This window comes from Tripterygium wilfordii, chromosome 3 (genome assembly GCF_013401445.1).
Source record: "Tripterygium wilfordii isolate XIE 37 chromosome 3, ASM1340144v1, whole genome shotgun sequence".
Taxonomy (NCBI): Eukaryota; Viridiplantae; Streptophyta; class Magnoliopsida; order Celastrales; family Celastraceae; genus Tripterygium; species Tripterygium wilfordii.
This window is the reverse complement of record NC_052234.1, coordinates 11,668,074-11,683,372: the sequence shown is the minus strand read 5'-3', so window position 1 is coordinate 11,683,372 and position 15,299 is coordinate 11,668,074. Positions and strand designations below refer to the sequence as shown.

Genomic DNA, 15,299 nt, shown 5'->3' with positions numbered 1-15,299 from the left:
CATGATCCAAGCAGCTCCATGAGATCAATTTATTTATCAATTGTAAGAATATACATTGAAATTGTTTGGCAGGGAAATTCAAGAAAAAAAAAATTTGAATTTGTGAGGAGAACAGAAGCATCAAAGCAAGGCTCTTTCTTCCACTCATCAAGATTTGATCTAAGAATTTCCTTTGCTTTCTCTTTGAGATAAGCATCACAATGACCAATTTGAAGCAAAGCACAAAGCTTTGACACATCCTTAGCATCCAACATCTCTTGAACCACAAACTTAGTCCCACAGAACTTACTTACCAATGAAAGTATCAAAACGGCACGATCGTCCGCCGTGTTAGAAACCCTTAAAATCCTCTTAGCAACAACTGCAATTCCACCTCTGTTACTCACAAACTCTGCTCTCCCCTCTGCACATGTACATAAATGGAATAGCACACCCAGTATTAGCTCTGTTGTTCTCTTCTCTGGTGAATCCAATTCAAGCTCAATTAGCTCGAATACCGCGCCGGATTTAACCATCATTCCTTTATTCCTTCCCCATTGACAAGCATGTAACAATACATTCAAAGCTGCATTGGTTCCCTGTTGTGTCACTTTCTTCTCCCTAAAAACACCAACAATTGCATTGAAAAATTCCGGTTTTAGTCTCTCTAGCATGCTTGAACTCCCTGCTTCAACTAGCAGTTTTAGTATTGACAAAGCATGGGATTTCACTGCAATGTTGTTTTCCAAATTGTTGGATGTCAAGACCCCTGTCCATGATTCGATAATTTGATCCATTTCGCGTAAGATAAGCTTGGATTCTGCAGAAGGAATCCGGATTGAGTGAAGTATACTCAGAGCTTCATGTAGGCCTCCAACTTGGTTCCTCATGAAAAATGTCACAACTAAGCTGACCATGGCCGTAGGCACCCCTGCATCCACCATAGACTTTCTGTTCCTCTCATTCTCTGAAGCCAACAATTCCAACTGCCCAAGTGTTTTGATCTGCAAGTGAGGTTGTGAGAGGTCTTTGATTAGTTTAAGGAAATGGGATTTGTTTAGAATGGGTTTCGGGGTCGGAATTCGATCAACACCATGGATTGTGCACCATGATTGGATCAACCTTGTCAAGGTATGATTAGGGGTTAAATCTGAGTCTTCTGGTAAAGGTTGTTTGGTGACAGGACAGATTGTGTTATTGCAGGTGAACAGCCAATGCTCGATGCTTTCGCGATCGTAGGTTATGCTGGATATGGTGGTTACTGGATCTTTCATGATTTGGAGGGAGATAGGGCAGATGAAATACTGAGGAATCCATGAAAGGAAAATCTAGGAGGAAGAGAATGAATCCTGAGAGTGTGTAAATGGAGAAGTTTGTTTCTGTGTTTGGGAATGGTAAGAGATTGCGGCCAATTTATTGACAAAACTTGTGCGCGCCCCAGGACTGGATTGGTCTACTCTTACTGGTCGTATTGGTTGCATGCATCTGTCTTGTCCATTTGGTACCATGACTGAATCCATTCTTCCTACGGGGCTTTGTAGGTCAAACATAAGAAGGAAAAGAAAACTCTTTGTATCCCTAACAATTTCTTCCATAATCAATTATGACTTACGTTATCTAATTATATTAAATTATGTTATTACATTATCTAATTATATTGCCTTCGTTATTACGTTGTCTAATTACATTGACTGTACATGTTATGGTTGAATTTGTCAGGGATACATAGCGTTGTCGATAAGAAAATGAAATCAATACAAAATGTGTGGTATTATTAAAGAATAATAAAATTAAGTAATGGTGAAGAAGACCGAAACATGCCATGGAAAGATTCTAATGTTGGGTTATCAAGAACGTAGAGGAAAGTAGGATGGGAAGTTGGTCATATCTAATATGGATTGCAAATGGACGGTAGTTGGAGTCGACAACTCTCTTAGGGTTCCCTCATCTGGGATCCTTTGGGTCGGAGAAGAACATTTACTCATTTTTATATTAATTTAAGACGTTCAATTAAGGAGGAATTCTGCAATTCGAGAGAGTTTGGAATTCATATAAAATAGACTAGGAATAATCCGCACATAGTGATATAGTATCGAATAATCCGATAGAATGATGTGGCCCACTTTTTAAATCGTTGTTGCATGCGAATTTCAAACTCGGGAGAATTTGAGAAAGTCCACGCATGCATCATGAATAACGTGCCTGCTCTGCGAATATCATTTTCATAACGCATGTCGGTATGTGGGCTTGAAACAACCAAGTGTAATGATTTTGTACCTTTTAACAAGCCCAAAAGGTGAAACAAATGGACTTTACTGGAGGCCCATTTAAGAAGCCCAAAAGGTGAAACAAACGGGCTTTCCTGGGCCTGGTCCGAAAAATAGATCGGATCTAATAATGTGTCGTTGGATGATACGCGACCGCTTGCAGTCTTCTTCGCTGTAATCCACCACTGACTACAGGATTGCCTTTGTTGAGTTTTTCTCTGTTGATGCGAAATGGAAACTCTTTGTCGACGCCCAAAAACAGGTTTTGATTTTCAACTTCTTCGCTTCTTGTTGTTCCATTCACTGTTGGATTATACTCGAACTTTTTAACTCTAGCTCTGCTTGGTCCCAATTTCTCTGTTCTACTCGTCAAAAACAAACAAACAATGGACATCAAATACGCCCATGAAATCTGGGTTTCGATTTTGTTTTCTCAACTTACTTCCCTTATAGAATGATATAAATCATACTGAAATTGGGTGTTAATCGGGGAAACTTGGCGAAGGGTTCTTTTGAATATGATTTATATTTGTGGGTTTCAGTTCCGGGAACATTTAATGCTATGCCTTTCATGAATCAGCTTCGTTTCACTGGGTTTTGTATTTCAGTGACTCTTTATGGTATTGATGCCCACCATATGCTTGTTTATTGTTCATTGTGAAAATCCTAGCTTGTTCTTTGTGTCTAGATTGAGGTCTTAAATATGAAAATAAGTAATGGTAATGCTAGTTAGTTGCGCCAAAAATGCTAGGTCTTAAGAACGAACTCAAAATTGAGTTTTTTTAAATGATGTTTAGTATAGAATTTAAAGTAATCTTAGACCAATTACAACTCAGGAGAGCTGTTTTTGCTATCATTCACTTTTTCCTTAACAAGATCCATTTTCCCATCTATATGGAAAGCATAGTTGAATACCATGTTTGGTGTTAACCACTTTATTGCCAATCGAAACATCCAGTGCTCTACTCGAGAAAAAAAATCCATAGGACCTAGAAATGCTTATTGCCCTATCTAAATTTTTTTTGTTTTCTAATGTCATAATCATGTCCATTATGACCAAAGAGAATCCAACATGTATTGAAGTTCTAGTGCTAATTCTCTTATTAATATGGATTTTTGATAAAATGGTGGCACTTACTATTTGTTAAATTTGAATGGCTTACAGGCACAATCATGCATGAACGACATACTTCTTGATGTTAATGGCTTCGAAGGTGGCAAGTGTTCCTGCTTACTTCTTTATTTTCTTTCCTCCACATTTTTGGTAATCATATTAAATGAAACTATCATTCATTTAGAACATAGACTTAGGTTATAATTCCCTATAGTTGAAAGTGCTACTGAAATTCTTTTCATGCTCTTTTCATTCAACTAAACGTCTAAACCATGTCATTTCTGTCTGAAATCATTAGCTAAGTTTGGCATACACTGCAGTCCCCCATTTTAGGCTACTTATGACATAGTATACCGGCCCTTAAAGTAGCTACTTAAATTATACTGTAAGTTAATGCTCTTTCCCTCATCTGAGAAATCTTCTTTCTGTATAATTGCATGGTAGCCGTTAGTTGGCTAAATATTCTAACCTTAGATTTTTCCTTGCTCTAATGATAGCAAAATGAAGGCTTCAAGTAAGATTGGTGACCGATCAACCAGTGATGTTGTTGTGAGGCTAAGAACACATGAAGGACGAGATGATTGGATGTACTGCCACTCTCATATTCTAGTAGAGAAAAGCAAGTATTTTGCTGATCGCCTATCTGAGAATTGGCCAACATGTCAGATCCTGGACTCACGTAACTGTGTTGAAGTGTACTGCCAAGAGTCAGACTTTGATCACCATGTCAATTTTCTACGCCTTTTATATGTTATAGATGGTTTAATGGATGATGTGTGGCATGGTGTAAGAAATGCCCTGGGCATTCTTCATGTGGCTGTTGATCTTGGGTGCCCGCAAATCATTATTGCTTCTGTTGACTACTTGGAAGCTGTCCCTTGGGAAGAAGTTGAAGAGGAGGAGATTCTAAGAGTAATACCGGGCTTGGGATCACAAGCTCAGCCTATTCTTGCCCGTGTCCAGCCCGTTGATCCATCAGCTATTGCGGGGGTTTTTCTTTCAACCATCCGATTTGCCACATCATCACCTCCTCCACCTATGAATGATCTAAAAACTTCAGCCCAAGAGCAGCTTGAATACATGATAACCGAAGATGATGATGCCCCCCTTATAACAGCTGATGATGAGATAAAATCTGAGGTCAATCAATGTATGATGCAACTATTTTCCAAGTTTAACAATCTGTTAGAATCTTTGTCTTGTGAGCCCTTGGAGTCGATTTCTGAGGTAGGGAAGTTGCAGTCGTTTCAATCTCATCTGTCAGACTTATCATGGGCTTGTCAAATATTGACTAAGTTGGAAATTATGAAGGAATTTGTCAACTGTTGGGTTGATGTATCAGATAAGATAGTCAAGACTATTGAGATTTCAAATCAAACTACTGACATGATTTCATCAAAGGTTAAGGTTATTGAGGTGACAGCGAAGGTTTTAGAGGTGATAGGATATGGAACAGTTATTTTGCCAACCGCTAAACGACTTCATATGGTGAATGTGTGGCTTCCATTCGTGAGGGTTGTGAAACCCTTGATTGATTGCATCATGGATGGTGACTTGTGGCAGTCCTTGGAATCAACATTTGTTTCAATAGTTCTTGCCTTGCCATCTGTGGACCAGGCAGGAATTCTGACTGAATGGTTAGGAAACAAACATACCCAGTATCCAGACCTCACTGAGGCATTTGAAGTATGGTGTTACAGATCGAAGGTTGCTAAAAGAAGATTTGCTGCTATGCAGGATGGTTTGGGTGATGTTCCTCATACCCTTTGATCTTTCATAATCTTCTAGTTTTACATTTTAACCTTTTTGGTACCAATTACCCATGGACAGCTTGTTCCTCCTTTTGTGTTTTCTTTAATTTCTTAAACAGCATTGAAATGGAGGTATTTGGTACGAGGTCATAATTTTCTCCATTATGAAAATTGAAATTCTGAAATGTATAGATCATCTGATGCTAGGTTTTGCTTTGTTAAGATTGTAGCTGTAAAGGTCATAAGTTTTAGTGTAACTCGACTGAGGTGGTACAGTTTGTTATCTTCCAGAATCAAGTTATTCTATAGTCAAATTTTCTTCGGCTATTTTTGATCTTTTCATTTTGTGACTAGTTAGAGATAAATGTTCCGTATTGGGTGCTCTACGCCCGTTAGAGTTAAAAGGTTTCTGCTATGAAGGTATGGCATCTTGAGGCTAGATTCAAGTAACCAATTCTAATGAAAACGTTAAACTTAGGCTCATTAAGTGTGGGAATGGGAACCAAGTTGAGGATGTCCCAGAGCAGGACACCCATGGGTCGGTAGAAGGGCTGATCAAGGATAACTCAAACCCATTTTGAGCCATTGGTGAGTAGATGTTTCTTTTTGCGACTCGAATGCTGCATGGAAGTGTATTCTAACTTATGGTTTGAAGTTTAAGGAATGGGAAAAGCAGTTTTTTAAAGGTATAATATCGTTGCCTTTATCGGAAGAGAGCCCCTTTTTATTCCATAAAGTGATGATTCTTAATGTAACCTGTGCTAATACGAGTGTGTTGTGTGTATTGGCAGCGGTGCTTCTATTGCGTTGGGGAAGACGGACGCTTGTAGCATAGTTGTGTAATATGGTATGCCAAGAATCCTGCGTAAGATATCTCCTTATTTTGTCTCTGCAACAAAATCTAGCTTCACGAGTTTGAATGCATAATACTCACTTGTCTATGTAACTTTTCCTTGATACATTAGGGTTCTTGCAGCAGAAAATAACTTAGCCGACACAGACACACATCACACTATCGGGGATAACATGTTATGGAGATGATATGCATAATTAACCCACAATCAATATATATTGGCATTGGTATATTCCAAATACTAATCCTTTTGACATCAATCCATCTATCCCACCCTGAAAACTTACAAAAATAATATACAATCCTCAATAATATGCTATCAAATCCTATGCTATCTAAAATCTGAAATGGTTCTATGCAATGTATATAAACCTATACTATGTAATTCTTTCTTTACACTGCATGCGTTTTGCTTGCTCCATTTAGTACAGAGAGCATAGTGAGAGCGAGTTGCAGGAAGCAACGGATACCTCCTTGACTTATTCATTGTCATACTTGGTTATTAGGCCACAAAGTCTGGCAACAATTGTGCTACAAACCTCTTTCTGTTCTGCATTTCCATGTCCTCATATGCGGCCGAGGAGTGAGGCGTGGTACTGTTAATGGCTCCAAATTCATTGGGTTCCCCCATGTCGACGACTCTTCCCAGCTGATTGTTCTGGTTAGGGAGGAAAGGTTGGTGGGCTGCAGATAGAGAGAGGTTTTCACAGTGAGGAAGGCCAAGTGTTAGAGAAACCCCATTGCCTGAAAATCTTGGCGTGAATTGCTCTGAATCGAACCTTCCAATCTCCCCGATCGAGTATTGCCCGAATTCTCCAATGAAGTTGTTTTGGCCACCCATGAAGAGGTAACCATCTCTGCCCTGCCTCTCATTGCCAAATTTCATTGAGACATGTTCATTGTTTACCTCACCTGGAACACCAGTTGGGGATTGGATCATTTCATTGGTTCTGGGTTTCTTTGGACTTCCTTGTGTGACATCATCCAACTCCGTTAACCCAATGAAGGAGAATCCAGACTGGTTCCGAACATTTCCTCCCACAGGAGACGATAAAGCCGCGGACATTGAAATTGCAGGAGCATTCTGGTTTGTAGAATTGTCCTTGGATTTGAGACTTATCGTTTGGTTTACTGTGGCTGAACACTTCGCTTGCTGAACAGTGGACTTGGATGCTGAATCTTCGTTGCGTTCGCTCTTGCTTGTTTTATCGTCTGAACCGCCATTCTGTTCATGTTCCTTGATTTCCTCCAAGTACATTTCTTCCACCATTGGCTTCCAAAGACGAACTCGAGCATTTATGAACCAATTGGACACCTGCGTTGTTACATAAACATGTCAATATGAACAATCTCCACCCTTACGATGTGATGAAGCTGAGAAAAAAATTGAATTATTATGTACCTGACTCCGAGTGAGCCCAGTTTGTTTAGCGAGCATGTGCTTGTCTGAATCCTTTGGGTAGCTGAACCCAGAATTTGAAGACTGTCACAAAACAATTTCCAGAAGAAATTGAAACATTGAATGAAAGAAATGAAGGTGCTTACGGGTGGAGAAAGTGCTCGAACAGCCAAGCGCGAAGAACAGAGACGGATCTTTCAGGCAATCCTCTTTGGGGTCTCCAAGCATTGTGCTGAATCATTCCCAAGTGCTGAAGTGCACGTTGTCGTCGAAGGTGGTGATCAACGAATTTAAGCCTCGAACCCTCAATCTTTCCTGTAGAGCTATCTTCTTCTCCCAAGCTCTTGTTAGCCGCTCGAATTTGGCTTGTAATTGCATCTTTCAGGCACCGGAATTGCTTGGAGATTGTTTGCAGTGCAAGAGCTGTGTATGTCTTTGCAGACCCAATCCCTGTTGCGTGCTCAAATGAAGATATCACTATCTGCATCTGGTGATGGTACTGCCTGTACCTCTGCTCCACCTTCATAAGCAAAAAGATTCAACAAATCCTCAAAAGATGTTTGAAATCGTGAATAATCAAAAGCAGAATTAAATTCATATCTTTCTGAATTGAAGACTTCACTATGAATCAGATTGTAATAATGACCCAAAAGCAGAATTGATTGAAAATCACTTTAAACAATTTTTTACTCTGCATGAAAGGAACAGCTGACCAGAATTACAGAGTATGTTCTTGATGGAGACCGATCGAATCCAAATCCAATCCATTATTTTACTTGAGATGATGAACTTTAATTACCCACAAAAAAATCACAACGAATTCGCAATATATGAACACATACGGACATACCTCATCAAGCATGTTCACAAGCTTTGCTTTCTTCATCTGAAATTCTTGCCTCTCGGCCGTGGTAAGCTCCGCCCTGTTTTTCTCACCCGCTTCCCCACCACCCGACCCGTCTCCACTCCCAGCAGCGGAAGATTCTCCGGCCACCTTAGTAGTACCACTACCAGACCCATTACTTTTCCTCGGCAACAATTCGCTCTTAGTTCCATTACCGTTGACATTAACCACTTCATCGAGCAACTCCTGTGCGGCCTTCAAGTACTTGGAGCTCAACAACACACCCTGAAGACCAGATACCCCGTTTGTCACCCCCGATCCAGATGACGCCGACCCGCCCGACGCTGCCTCTGCCTGCTGGGACCCATAACCCGGCTGCTGTTGAGAAGAGAGAGTTAAGGACAATCCCTGTTGGGCGCGTGGAGTGTCACGCGGGGTGGGAGCGTGGTGGTCGATACTGTTGAAGAGGTTGTAGTGCAGACGCGGTATCAGTCCGTGTAAAGCGGAAATATCGTTAGGGTTCTGAGAAGGTGCGGTTGAGGAGGTGGAGTTAGGTAAGGGGATGCCGACGAATTGTTGGTGAGGAGGCAAGTGGGAGAGCTGAGGCGGCGGCGAAGAGAGGTTGTTGGCGGCGGAGTTGAGGAAGACGAGATTGGAGTGCGGTGGCTGCTGCTGCTGCTGCGGCGGTGGTTGAGGAGGAGGAGCGTCGTGGTGGTATTGGACGTAAGAAGGGTTCATGAGGACAAGGGTTTGAAGTCCATCTCCGCCTAGAATTTCGGAATTCCCATGAAAGTACGTCGCCATCTCTCTCTCTATGCTTAATTTCAATTTCAACGAAATTTTCTTGCGCTGAAAAGAGACCACGTTAGACTATTAGCCTTCACATACATCAAATCCAGAAATCACAATCATATAACAACCAAACACTGACATACCTTATGAGCAAGCGAGCGATCAACCCATTAAACAAGTGTTCACAGTAATAGCTGGTCTTCTCAAAGAAATCCTGTAAATTGCAGTAAAACACAGTACCAAATTAAACAAGATTGATATATATATGTAGCAATGAAAGATCGAACAAGTTTGCTTGCAAAATCAAGTCCATGAGATCATTTACCGATTAATTCGAATAGGACGATCATTTTGGTCATACTATGGTGGAAAAGAGGAGGAGGAATAAGGAGTGTAGGTGTTTATATATACATATAGAGAGAGAGAGGCGATTATGGTGATAGTTTATATTAATGGGTACCTGTTGTGATGGCAAATCTGATGGTGCACGTGCTTCATGAACATCATCTGCACTGCAAAGGAAAAGGAAGAATATCACTTACAATGACCCCTACCAACATCTATGAAATTAAAGAACAGACACACACACAAACATAGAGAGAGAGACGGAGAGAAGTATACAGTTAAGGGTAAGATAGATGAAGACACAAGTACCAAACAGACCTGTCTATGCATGATCTAGATATATCTATCTATGGGGTTTATGACTTTTATAAGAGAAAGAAAGGAAATCTCTCTGCAACAATCTCTCTTAGCTAGTGTTACCACTGAAAAGAGCAAAAAATAAGTGAAGACTGAAGACAGAGATGTGGTTTAAAAGGTTGAGAAAAAGATACCCATCTTTATTCACTACCCCTACCTCCTCTTGTCATTATCCATATCATTTCTTTAAATTCTAAAAAATTAAAATAAATACTGTAAAAACCCAGTTCCGGCCGGGTTAGGTTTTGAGTGAATTGTACCTTGGAATAGACCAAAAACATGCAAGGAAAGTAGCGCGCAGTAGGGAACTTGTCTGATTTGACCCTCCTAGTCCCAGGCCCTTATTATTATTATTATTATTAGCTCTGCAAATCATTTGATGCAGAAATAACAAAGAAAAAACCCTTTTAGATCCCCCTTAAGTGTGTGTGTGTTTGTGTTTCTGTCATATAAGATAATTAATATAATAAAGTTGAGAGTTTGTGTCAGAAGAAGATCTCACAAACAGCTGAAAAACGAGGAAACGTCTTCTTCCACCAAGAGAATGCTTCTTTTTCCTTAAAAAAAAATGTTGTAGATGATGGTGATGATGATGATGAAGAACAACTGTGTATTTGGGTAGAGAGGGGGTGGGTCCCAATATTTTGTCGTATTAAATATGTGCTTGTCTTTTTCCTATCATTTTTTAAAAAAAATTTATTGTGATTCTTTTTTCTTTTTTTTTTTTGAGATTTTATGTGGTTGGATTGATGCTGGACTTTTGTAGATAATAAAGCAATTAAATTTGGGTAAGGGAACACACAAGACAAGACCAACCACCATATATAACTAATAACACACACCTACTTTAATTAATCACACTAATTAAATACCTGGCTGCTAATCGCCTAATCACATTAAAATTAAAATTATATATATATATATATATATATATATATTTCTAAAATTATTTTTTTGCTTTTCTAGTAAACCTTTACTAGTGTCGGTTGGGAATGAATCGAAATAAAGAACAAAAAAATAAAGAATAGCCAGCCAGCCAGCTAGCTCAGATTGGACTTATCACTAATTTGTTTTAATTGCTTGTACAATACCAATAAGACCAGCTAGCTGTGATCGATATCTAATATTTGTTCTTGATCGAATTAATTAAAAAAAAATGAACTAAAAATGTAAAATAAATTTAATTGTAATTAATTAATCTCAACTAGAATCTATCTTATTTCCAACCATATATATATATATATATATACTGATTGTCTAATGAGTAATTAATTAAATCGTCTGTCAACATCATGGTAACAACGATGGTAAAGAATGATAAGTTGTTCAGCATTGTGATGTTAATAGCTAGAACTATTGTCCAAAAGCTAGGGACATCAATTCAGCTTGTTCCAACTCCCAAGCTTCAAGGTCTATGTAAACATAGCAACGCATGCACATCAATGTTATTATGTCTTCTTAGATTCTCCATTTTGAGAACTTTCAGGAATCTTTTTTAGATAATTACCTTGCCTGTATTTTGAATGCCTAGCCGGCCAGTCAATTATATCAAAGTGATTAACTTAATTAATTGATGTTGAAATTAATACTATATATAGTTGATTTAGGTGGGAGAGTGGCGTTTTCAATTTACTGATTTGATTTTGAAAATATGCTGACTATTTGGTTCCTGCGCGTGGTATATCTGTCATGGAGTTTAGAGAAAATTAATTGCACTGATCATGATATTGACTTGTAAATGGCTTTTCACTTTTAGTGGATTTTTCATAGAAACCAATAACGTGTGTTTGTGTACATGTGTATATATATGCGTGTATATAGCTTACAATTCAGTAACTAAATCCTAGATTAAGTCGCTATTAGCTTCCTTAATCAACCCAATACTTTCCACTCATGATATGTTGCACATATATAGCAAGTGATGTTTTTGTCTGCTTGGTGTAGGACAAGATTTTAGGGTTCTCTTTAGGAGTGTTAGTTTAGTTACTCCTTTCCTTTCTTTATTACAAATTTAATTCTAATAGAATTATTAGGAGTTTTAGTAGTTAATAGGAATTTCAGTCAAATTAATATTTTTAATTTTATTAGAGTTTCTTTATTTTTAGTACCTATAGAGTTATAGTTTTTTTGGCAAAAGAGCAATATTGATGAATTAATAATATTTTTGAGGTTTCTCTCAATTTTCTTGATGGATTTCAAATTATGTTGGCTTAATCATAAACTATCCAATCGATTCGTACTGCATCACTCCTCAATGGTTCATTTCGTACATCTAATTAATCTATGTATTATATCATATGAAACACTAACCCCATTCATTCCTTATAGTCAAAAGGTAATAATTAATGATCACATATTCAAATTTTAAATATTGAGATATTGCGTAATGCGTATTGTGATGTGATATTTTTATAATTTTTTAACGGAATGGTCAAGGATATATGGGGACTCTGCCTCCACTTACACTTAGTCTCAAACCTGAATAAAGGATGAGCATGTTGGGAGCAAGCGTAAAATTTTGATAAACTTATGAACATCAGTCAAAATGAGAAATTTATTGAGGCATTCTCTATATGCGACGCATTGCATCAAAACTCGGATGTAGTAATAAATGAGCGAGGGTTGCACAGGCATACCTCAATAGCAATACGCTACATCGAATCTCGGGTATAGTGATAAATGAGCAAGGGTATGCTAGGGGCATACTCCATAAGCAACGCATGCATCGAAGTTTGGATGCGGTAGGACATAGGCAAGGGTTCCTCTGTTATGAACGGATGGGGGTAAATAAGCTAGTCCATATATGAGTATAAGATTAAGGTAGACACTTGGAACATAGGGTCATTATTTGAATTTAATAAGAGTTGATGAAAAGTATGATCCTATATAAAAATAAACGACAAAAATAAATACACATAATGGATTCCCATCGATTTTTTATATAACCGACCCCAAATTTTTGTGGGTTTGATGATGATGATGGTGACGGACAGTAGGGCATGCAGATGGAATAACTTCCTTTTAGGTGTCATACTTTCATAGGATATATAATAACATCATATCAAAGAACATTGAAAAAGCATGCGATTTCATGCCTACAAAGAATTTAATTGTGTGTATGTTTCATCAGAAACGGGAAAGGAGAGAGATTCAAAGGTGAGCGCCTTAAGTGGATATGCCATCAAAAGCTATATATATATACACACGTGTGTATCAACTCAGCAAACTTAATTAATAGTCACTTTTTCATCATCAACAGAAATTACAACCCAATAATTATTAAATAAACCATATATGTTTTAATATAGTATATAAATAAATGAAGCAGATATTTAATACACGTAAATGGACACATAATCAGTTTGCCAAAATACACAATATAATAACTCTAATTATATAGTAATTTACGTAAAAGACCCTCTTGAATATTCAATTTAGACCCTTTTTTTGTAAAAAATCATGCTTGTGGTTGAAATAAGAAGACATGTGATAATTATTACTTATCATATTTATATATTTTTTTTATTTTTAATGTTATTTTTATACTTTTGAAATTATAATTAATAGATAACTCAAAAAAATTATGATGCATTGTCCTAGGATCCTGCTTTACTTTGTTCACTTTCTGACATAAAATTTTTGAAAGCGCTATGTATTTTTAATAAATTCAGTCATAATATATAATTAGACAACGTAATAACAAAAGTCGATATAATTAAATAATGTAATAACGAGATTCAATGTAATAGACAAACGCACACAATAGACGAGATCACTTAGAGCTACTTAACAACGGGGCCCCACGGCTGCCGTGTTGGGGTCATGTACAAGGAAAACTTGCAGAGTTGTAGTATCTGGTGGATTGTAAGCAACCCTTGACAATTTGCATGAGTTAGATTTTTGGGTTTAATTATATATAAAGTGTGTATATATATATATATAAAACTATATCCTCGACTGAAGAAAGAGTAGTACGTACGTAACTTAATTATAGTCAACCATCTTAATTTATCTTTGACCGTGAGGAGAGATGATTGATTGGATTTTTGAATTTTGATGCTTATATGTTTTATTTTTGTTCACTAATATATGACCATGTATATATATAAATAAATAAATAAAAACAACAACAGGCAAGGAGGACTCAATTTCTAGTCCAATTAAATGAAAATTTGCACCCACCTAATAAACTGCTTTAGATATAATTCACTTTCAAATAATTTCCTGTGCTTCGCTTTGGTTTTTGAAACGGGGAGGAAAAATTTGAATCCTAATCACCAATGTGGCTCGGGTGTTGCTTTGCTTTAGTTTAGAGTTTAGACTGGTGATTATTATTATTATTATTCTATAATCATGGTTTAATGCATGAACGAAGTTAAGAATAGTGAGTATGGTGGGGCCTCCCTTTCCGTGTAGACTTGTTTTCCACAAAATTTGTTTTTGGTTATTTTGAATTTCTAGCTAGTTTTTTTCTAAGCCTTTAATGGCTCAAGAAAAGCCACGTCATCCTCCAGCATTAAAGGTGAAGAGTTAGGCGTGCGAGGGGGTCCTACACCCGTTCAATCCCACGTGCCACCTTAAAATCACGCCACTTTTTCTGAAGATAGTAGAACTTTCGGATTTGGACTTTTGCGTTTAAAAGTAGAAGACAAATGTGGCCACTGTACACGCGTCAACCAAACAGACCCCTACGGAGGGCAAACCCCTCCCCTCTAATTTGATATATTTTCCGGAGTTTCTTTCGAAATTAACATTTTTAAAAAATTTAAAATATCAGATTATCACTTAATATTTAATAATAATTTTTTTAAAAAACTCATAATATGTTTTAGTTAATGACGCTGCTAGAACGGGATCAATGTCATTAACTTGTTTTATTACCATCGGTTCATCACATACTATACCCAAAAAAAATCTATTAAACCAACCCAACATCCAATATCAATCTCAAAAAGTGAAACAAATCATTGTACCTAAAATAATACAATATCAAATTATGTGTACAAATACAAACCACCATAATGATTATCTAAAATTATAAGTATACAATGTGTTATAATGAATGAAGTATATTGATTTGTCATCTTCCTAGTTCGTGGGGTAGAAGATGAACCACCCTCATCCTGTGTCAACTGTGAATGATGCACAGTGAAGTCAACAGCATCAGGAGCATGATCATGTTCGCATGCTCAACCTCCTGTATATCTACGATCTCAAGGTGACCCAACTCCCACACTACTATGGTAACCTCTGGAAGACGATGTTCCTCACCAATCTCATAAGAATGTCCATGGCATGTAGCCAACCAATTATGAGCAACGATGACTACAACATCATTAACTACATTACGCAAAAAGTAGCAATTTTCATCACCCCGTCAATGTCAAAGTTACACATAATAAATTTAAATTATAAAGTAATAAAAATATTACATATATAGATGAACAACAATATTGTATCTACGGATCCAACAATATATTCATTGTAGTAGCGTCAAGTACTATTTTGTATTTTCGTAAAAAATTTTGTAATATGTATTCAAAATTAAAAATCTTTAAATTGGGGGAAAAAAATCGTTTCCCCTCTTCTTCTTTTTTT

General features: G+C 37.4%; 3 protein-coding genes across 10 annotated transcripts; 1 reads left to right on the top strand and 2 right to left on the bottom strand.

Moving 5' to 3' along the window:
- Window positions 1-5: 5 nt before the first annotated feature.
- Window positions 6-1,499, bottom strand: LOC119995655 (E3 ubiquitin-protein ligase PUB23-like). Its single transcript, XM_038842158.1, has 2 exons — window positions 1,443-1,499; window positions 6-1,307 (listed from the first exon to the last, which is right to left on the bottom strand). Exons 1-2 carry the CDS (start codon window positions 1,497-1,499, stop codon window positions 30-32), a joined length of 1,335 nt encoding a protein of 444 aa, XP_038698086.1. The 3' UTR covers window positions 6-29.
- An 895-nt stretch (window positions 1,500-2,394) lies between these two features.
- On the top strand, window positions 2,395-5,438 carry LOC119984890 (BTB/POZ domain-containing protein At3g05675). Of its 4 annotated transcripts, none has more exons than XM_038829050.1 (3): window positions 2,395-2,508; window positions 3,412-3,460; window positions 3,858-5,438. In XM_038829050.1, exon 3 carries the CDS (start codon window positions 3,862-3,864, stop codon window positions 5,128-5,130), a length of 1,269 nt encoding a protein of 422 aa, XP_038684978.1. In that variant the 5' UTR covers window positions 2,395-2,508; window positions 3,412-3,460; window positions 3,858-3,861; the 3' UTR covers window positions 5,131-5,438. The 4 variants fall into 4 exon arrangements, with proteins under 4 accessions (XP_038684978.1, XP_038684972.1, XP_038684977.1 ...); XM_038829044.1 differs by having other exon boundaries at window positions 3,412-3,463; window positions 3,868-5,438; XM_038829048.1 differs by having other exon boundaries at window positions 2,396-2,508; window positions 3,868-5,438.
- A 716-nt stretch (window positions 5,439-6,154) lies between these two features.
- On the bottom strand, window positions 6,155-9,819 carry LOC119984859 (BEL1-like homeodomain protein 1). Of its 5 annotated transcripts, none has more exons than XM_038828999.1 (7): window positions 9,663-9,819; window positions 9,460-9,511; window positions 9,143-9,213; window positions 8,214-9,056; window positions 7,510-7,883; window positions 7,367-7,427; window positions 6,155-7,279 (listed from the first exon to the last, which is right to left on the bottom strand). In XM_038828999.1, exons 4-7 carry the CDS (start codon window positions 9,009-9,011, stop codon window positions 6,467-6,469), a joined length of 2,046 nt encoding a protein of 681 aa, XP_038684927.1. In that variant the 5' UTR covers window positions 9,012-9,056; window positions 9,143-9,213; window positions 9,460-9,511; window positions 9,663-9,819; the 3' UTR covers window positions 6,155-6,466. The 5 variants fall into 5 exon arrangements, with proteins under 5 accessions (XP_038684927.1, XP_038684950.1, XP_038684942.1 ...); XM_038829022.1 differs by having other exon boundaries at window positions 9,460-9,506; window positions 9,663-9,805; XM_038829014.1 differs by having other exon boundaries at window positions 9,621-9,778.
- Window positions 9,820-15,299: the final 5,480 nt, after the last annotated feature.

Excerpts from the sequence above, each read along its gene's own strand:
- LOC119984890 (XM_038829044.1), top strand. The coding sequence starts at position 3,443 with ATGTTAATGGCTTCGAAGGTG. Across the intron at positions 3,464-3,867 it reads TGTTAATGGCTTCGAAGGTG|GCTTCAAGTAAGATTGGTGA; the intron begins GCAAGTGTTCCT and ends AGCAAAATGAAG.
- LOC119984859 (XM_038828999.1), bottom strand. The coding sequence starts at position 9,011 with ATGGCGACGTACTTTCATGGGAATTCCGAAATTCTAGGCGGAGATGGA. Across the intron at positions 7,884-8,213 it reads TTGTGAACATGCTTGATGAG|GTGGAGCAGAGGTACAGGCA; the intron begins GTATGTCCGTAT and ends TTGCTTATGAAG. Across the intron at positions 7,428-7,509 it reads TTCGAGCACTTTCTCCACCC|CTACCCAAAGGATTCAGACA; the intron begins GTAAGCACCTTC and ends TTCTGGGTTCAG.
- LOC119995655 (XM_038842158.1), bottom strand. The coding sequence starts at position 1,499 with ATGGATTCAGTCATGGTACCAAATGGACAAGACAGATGCATGCAACCA. Across the intron at positions 1,308-1,442 it reads GCATGCAACCAATACGACCA|ATTTTCCTTTCATGGATTCC; the intron begins GTAAGAGTAGAC and ends TCTTCCTCCTAG.